This window comes from Microcebus murinus, chromosome 9 (assembly GCF_040939455.1).
Source record: "Microcebus murinus isolate Inina chromosome 9, M.murinus_Inina_mat1.0, whole genome shotgun sequence".
NCBI classification, from domain to species: Eukaryota; Metazoa; Chordata; class Mammalia; order Primates; family Cheirogaleidae; genus Microcebus; species Microcebus murinus.
The window spans coordinates 76,820,785-76,827,837 of NC_134112.1; the positions used below are offsets into that span (position 1 = coordinate 76,820,785).

Below are 7,053 nucleotides of genomic sequence, written 5' to 3' on the forward strand. Positions count from 1 at the left end.
AACACATTATCAACCCCAATCCATTTAGACCAGAGGTGACTCTGAAGAAAAATTTTCTCCTAATGTAACACTACCAGCTAATGAGTGGCATCAGAACTATTTACTTTATGTAAAAGTACATAACATATATTTATATATTACATATCACTTTAAATGAAACCTCAGTTTCTATAAAATGTTTCTAAAAACTGTGACACAACAGATTTACTGAAGATTCACTTCCTTGATGAAAACCAATCACCAATCCAGAGTCTCATTAACATCTAGGCATATTTCCAGTTAATGAGATATGTACGTTTCTGAATACTTTTTCTGCTGGTGGTTATAATGCATGTTTTTATCGAAATTCCCTCCCTCACCCTCTATGTCTAACTGGGACTAAGTTCTGCTGCAGATGTTTTAATTGTCCTTGAATTCCCACCAATACTGCCCTAATTCAGGCCATCATCATATTTCATGTGCAGTACTGTAAACACCTATCTGATCTTCTTTGCCTCCACTCTCACAATCCTCAACTCACCTTCTATACTGCCTCTAACATTCCCTGTAAAACTTTCTAAAGTCAATCTGATATCGTGGTTACCCACTAACTAGTGCAATATTTCCTCAAGTGTATTTCCCTCTTACAGCTATGAAATGCACATTGATATCTTAAGGGGTCAGAGAAATGCTGTACAAAAACAGCTTGCTTTAACTTAATTTAACTTTCAGTCACAAAATATAGACCAAAGAATTCCTATGTGCTCGAAGATTACCCTCTCACAAAACAGGAGATTTCAACAGTGGTTCGCAAACTGTAGTATGTTAGAATTTCTGTCAAGCTTGCTAAAAATAAAAATGTCTAAGGCTCACCTCAGATCCAGTGAACCTAAGTATTATCTAGGAATTGGCCCTACCCATATACATTTCTAATACTTTCTATAATGATTCCAATGCATACCTAAATTTGAGAACCCAAGCAGAAACCCTCCTTGTTTTGTAACAAACTGTTAGTATGTTTCCCAACTCTCCAAGCTATTTCATACCTTTCATCAAACTGAGGAATACCTAGTAACTTAAATATTCAGGTGTCACCCATTCTAAAAAGGTTTTACTCATCCTCTCTTCCACCATCCTCTCCTTATCTCCTAACCTAAACTTTTATAAAACTAGTTTCCACGTATTTATTTATACACAGTCCTAATCCACACAACCACCCCATGAGATAGTATCCATATTTTACAGATGAAAAAAATCAAACCTAGGACAGAAAGGTTAAGAAACTCATCCAAAGTGACCCTGTGTTTGACCTTATGTTTGCTGTTTGCTGATTACAAAGCCAAGGCATCTTCCATTGTGACATCCAGCTTCTTACACATCACACCGAAGTATTGACTTACTCATCATTTTACATATTTGTTTCCCATTTCAGAGCTGGTAAGCTCCCTTAGGGCAAGTATCAACCTTCCCTGATTCTGACCTCAAAATTTATTCAATAAATGTTTGTTGGATGAAAGAAGAATTGAAGCCCCTCCACAGCTGGGACTGTAACCACTTCTCTTTTGTTTCTTAAATTCTCAGAGCTCTAAATTTGGTCTGACCTGCAAATCTTATTGCTGTGGATTTACTAAGGGACTATTTATCTCAGTATTGTTTTAAACTACAAAAGGCTGCATAGTAAGCAAAGGAAGGAAAATTTATTCCCCCAAATTAAAAAACATCATTCTTCTTTCACTCTCTATTAACTAGGGACTTCAAATTTTAAAGTAATCTCCAAAATAATTTCATTCCACAAGAACAGGCAACTTTAACAGTGTGGTTTTAAATGACAGAAATTCAAAAGGTAAAGCTGATTAATAATAAACAAGATAAAGAAATTGAGCACTGAACACTGACAGCCTATTTGGCAATCTGCTTATGCTAACCAATACACAATGCTATCTTTATCACTGCACTCTTCTATATCTATTATCTATCTTTTGAAACCAGTAAATACTATAGGTAAGCACAGAGCAATTAGTATACAAGTGTATAAATGTAACATCTTTCCTAAAATAATGTGTCTGGTATGTAAAACATAAAACCTCCACTTTCTTCTTGATACAGATTACATAGCAAATGTAATAAACCAGCAAAACTGAAATTTTTTTTTCATTTCAGGGAACTAACATTCAAAGTGCTGGAGATTTTCCTAAGCTGAAAATATACAAAAATTAGCACTGCTTTAAGAATCTTACATTTTAATTATTTTAGTTTTTGGTGAAAAAATGACTTTAATACTACTTTTAGAAATAAATCAATAATAAGAAAAAAAACTTCTTCTACAACAACATGACATAGAGAAAAGTATAACACGACTAGGAATCAGGAGTCCAGTTTTCTAGTTCTGGTCACATTACTAAATTGCTGTGTGACTTGCTGCTCAATGGCTCGGTTTTCTCATTTATTTAAAAAAGCGTGTGGGGGAAGAGGAGTGACTTCATTATCTTTAAAGTTGTTACCCTAAACTCTGATTTTGAGCCACCCCTCTTGTTTCATTCTTCTAATCAGTAAACTCAATGTTCTTTAAATTCTGAAATATGAAACACATCTGAAATTGAAGGGAACGATTCAATCTCCCTACTAGATGGCACAAGATACAAAGGTTAGACGCATATAAAGTTAACAATTAATCCAGTAACTTTCCAGAAATTGTCTAATTCTAGCTTCTTAAAAAAACATGTGTAATCTGGTCTGGTTTATCTAACACTACTAATAAAAGTTATAAAATGGTGCTGCTCTGTTGAAATTTCCATAGGTGTTTCCTGGGTTCCAGTGGTATATATTCTGCAGGTGCTAGCAAGCAAAGAGGGAAGAAAGGGACCCAGCCAGCATTTCAACAAACCACAGTTCAGGCCAGTCACCCTCAGTAAGATCCCAACCAGGCCTACACCGCGAAGCAGAACCTCCCCACCCCCAGAAGCGCCAACAGCCAATGTAATGAATGCTTCCGTCAACAACACACATTCCCCTTCCCACAGCAGAACCGCTCGCTCCCAACCAGCCATCTGGGGCTGGAATCCACCACACAGCCCCAACCTAAGAATCATTCTCGGCCCCAAAGGCCAAGAACTACCAGAGACTGAGGTTTCCTTGCGCATGGCTGCGGGGAGAGCAGCACCCCTCCCACCAAGGAAAAAAAAAAATCAGTGAGAAGAGAAATCAGGCCTAGGCGAGATTGCTGGAGAAATAAACCCTGTTTCTCTGCAACGAGGAGCAGTAACATTTCTTGCCCTTTCTCTGATCCGAAGAGTGCCCAGAAACCATGCACTCGACTTCATTTCCTCCTGGAATCCTTTTAAAGAGAGGGTTAAATGCCACCGATGGTCCACTTCATTACCAGATCTATCCACTCCTCAAACCGGGCATTGTTAAGGAAAGTAACCCCAGATCAAGTAGTAGGTGAAGAGGGCCAGAACAAGGGCCCACTTGCTGAGATGAAGCAGCTTGTGCAAGAAAATCCCCTTGCGGCCTGAAAGTAAAGTTTTAACCAGCAGCAAGGACGCGGACGGGGGCCCGGCCAGGCTGGGTTCCAGGGCAGGCCTGCGGAGGTGACACTCCCTTGTTCCCCAGCGGCTGGGAAGGCGGCGTCCGGCCGCCCCGGCGCGCGCCCTGGGAGCAGGGCGAGGGCGCGGACGCGGGGCCGGGGCCGGCGGGCGGCCTGGCCGGCTGCGAGACCCTCCCCGCGCCGCTCCCGCCTCTTTCCCCACTCCCACTTCCCGGCCTCAAAGCCCGGGCCCGTGAGTTAACATCAGGGTGGCGACGCGGGTCTGGGTCACTGACCACACATTTCTTGCCGAGGAAGGTGAAGAGGGACTCGTTCTCCTGCGGGGTCAGCAGCAGGGACCCCACGTTGGTGACCCTCCGCGGCGGCGGCGGCTGCTGCTGGCCGGAGCTCATGGTTGCGCCGGCGGGGCTGGGAGTCCAGGGCCGTCTGCTCCGGCGAGTGGGCGAGCGCTCGTTCCCCCTCTCGGTGACAGGGGCGGGGAGGAACGGGGTCAGAGGCGCAGCATCCCGCGGCTCCTCTGGCGCGGGGAGGAGGACGCCAAAGAAGGGGAGCAGCTGAGAAAGGGAAGCTCCCAGCTCCCGCCCGGCTAGGTTCGTGCCGGATGGTCGTTGTCCTCGCACTCCGGCGACTGCGCTAAACTCTCAACTCCTCCTCCAACCCTCCAGCAGCGGCGGCGGCGGCGGCGGCCGCACAATCCAACATGGCAGCGGGGGCGGACGAGACCACAGCACGGAGGACGCGGGGGAGCGCGCCGGAAACGCGCGGCTGGGCCGGGAACCCACCAACCCAGGCGGGCCTCGCCGCGCCGGCTCGAGACCCCGCCCCCTTCCGGCCGAGGCGCCGGTCGCGGGCGAAGTGGAACCGGGGTCTGCGGTGCCGGCCTCGGCTTCTGGCCTCTCGCCTGGGCGGATGGGTACCCGGACCCAGCGACTGTTGCTTGAAGAGAGGATGTAGGTTCGTCTCCGCTGCTGAGCAGCCGGCCTCCCTTCTGCGGGCGCACACCTTGGCGAAGCGTCTGTGAGGACCCAGGTGGGCGCGGAAGCGGGACGCTCAAGCCGGTAGTCAAAAAGCCTGGACACTGGAGGCGGAATTTTGGGGCGAAGAGACGCGCTCCCTTGTGTTCCTCGCCGAGTTCGATCAGAGCTGCAGGTGTCTGGGTTTTCTCAACCTTTGTCCAAACTGCAGCAGTGGAAGTGGAGGAACAAACAGGCCTCTCCCGGAATTGAGAAATAGATCTCCTTGATGCATGCAACAAAAACCAAATGCACTGGACTTCTACCGCCCACCTGGCGTGTCACGTGGGATAAATGTATTCGTGACATTTAAATTCCAATTCTTTTAAGGGCCCTGACCACATTTTTTCCTGTCTCCTGAACTGGAAAACATCTCTTACCCCCCTCCACCCATCTTTTTCTCTTTCTAAACAACTAAAGATCTTGTTTGGTTTTTTTTAGCTAAGATAAATGTGCCTATTTTGAGATGTCACAAAGAAAAATGCTTTATCTGGTTTAGACCTTAGAAATAAATCTCAATTTCTTAATGCCTCAGAATATTGAAAGTTACCTAAGATAACGCCCTTTGTTCTGTAAATTAAATACTAAACAACTTGTTGTAAAACAAAATATTACATTATAGAAATCATAATACAGATTGCAATGAATCATAAAATAGGCATCGGACTGTTCTCCACATTTAAACGTATTAGCATTTATTGCATAAACACCATGTTGGCTAAATACTCCAATAAACAAAAAAGTTTTATGTTAGACTTAAACATCTATGACAAACTGTGGGAAAACTTTGATTTTAACATCTCTGATAGCTCCCAATAGAAATCTCTGATGTACTCAACAAATTGATAAACTATCCTCAATGAACTTTGAGAACATTATAAAAAATTAAAATTCAAGCTGCCCTTAATTGGCTGAGAAGGAATAAATCTACAAAGGAAAATGAGTGTATAGCCTTGGACATTCTCACATAAAATACAGAAATTTCAAAATTAGACTTGATTAATAATAGGGGTAAAATTGAATTTTAAAAAAGCAACAGGACTTGTTATAAAATAATTAACTTTCAAAAACAGTACTGGAAACATAAACTTGGAGTTGCCTCTTAGTTACAGAGCTAACAAACCTAGAAGCTAAATCAGTTTGCTTTTTATCAAAAATGTAACTACTCTAAATTGTAAGCACAGTTATAGCAGAAAGCATACAAATTCTTGAGAAACGATAAAAATTAGAGCCCTGTTAACAAGCACAGTACCAAAAGTACAGGCTTCAGATAGGCCGAAGTTGTAGTTCCTGTTATGCCTCTCAGAACCTTATGGACTTAGGACAAGTTGCTTCTGTAAGTCTGTTTCCTCATCTCTAAAATGAAAATAATTTCTGTTTCATAAAGGTGTAGTATAGAGATAATTACACCTACTTCAAAGCTGTAAAATAAAAGATTGCAGCTAGATAAGGAGGAATAAGTTTAGTGTTCTACAACACTGTAGGATGACTATAGTTAATACATTAAATAGTTTCAAATAGCTAGAAAGATATTGAATGTTCCCAACAGAAAAATGATAAATGTTTGAGATGATGGATATACTAATTACCTTTATGTGATCACTATACATTATATGTTTAGCAGCATCACTATGTGCCCCATAAATATGTATAATTATTAGATGTCTATTAAAATGTTTCAAATAAAATAAGTTATAAAATATTTTAAAAGATAGCACAAATAAAGTACCTGATACATAGTAGTTATTAGTTGTTTACCATTGACAGTTTTTACCTGTGGTCTGTTCTGCTTTCCCTGAACTAAAGAAAGGATCAAGACTTGGCTTGAGATATGTATTTTTACCTTTGTTCAATCTAAGTCTGATTCTTCAAAAACTGTCCTTCAAATTTACAACTCTACATAATTCTGCAAATACATGATGATGAACTTGAGGCATAATCCCTTTTGTTGGCAGAATTTCTGATTAGGCTATATATTACACCTAATAGCATATATATATATCCCAGTATGCCAAATTAACAAAACTATTAATAACTACACGTCCAGGGATGGAATCCTATTACCTTCTAATTAATAAAAATTGAAAGATAATTTTTATACTAGAAATGCCTTTTAGAACTTGTAGACCACCAAACTATTTTGAAAACAGGAAAGAGAAGTGGGAGAGGGCTGTGAAAAAAAGAAGCTATGAAATAACAGGTAAATGGACCATCTCCATTCCTTGAAGAATCTGTCCCATGCTGAGAACTACTGAGTTCCAGCCATCTCACAATCTCTTATTAGCCTAGACTATTTGCCATTGTTCTATTTTCTTTAGACTCAAAAATTGAAAATTATGACTGTCATAGACATTTCTTTCAAGTCGAAACCATTTTTTCAATTTTTCCTCAAAATTTTAAACATAGTACTTTGTTCCCAAAATTATAATTTTTTATTTTCTATCCTTTGTTTTTATTGTTGTTATTTTTGCTTTTCTCTTGGCTTTTCCAAATATTTGGTGACGTTCTTAAAAT

At 41.4% G+C, this 7,053-nt stretch overlaps 1 protein-coding gene across 1 annotated transcript in view; it reads right to left on the reverse strand.

Annotated features, from left to right (window-relative positions):
* WASL (WASP like actin nucleation promoting factor) overlaps window positions 1-4,233 on the reverse strand; it is a 71,894-nt gene extending 67,661 nt beyond the window's left edge. Inside the window, exon 1 of the mRNA XM_012762069.2 lies at window positions 3,802-4,233. Coding sequence (XP_012617523.1) covers window positions 3,802-3,918 — 117 coding nt within the window. The 5' untranslated portion in view covers window positions 3,919-4,233. The remainder of the gene's footprint in view (window positions 1-3,801) is intronic.
* Between the last annotated feature and the right edge of the window lie 2,820 nt (window positions 4,234-7,053).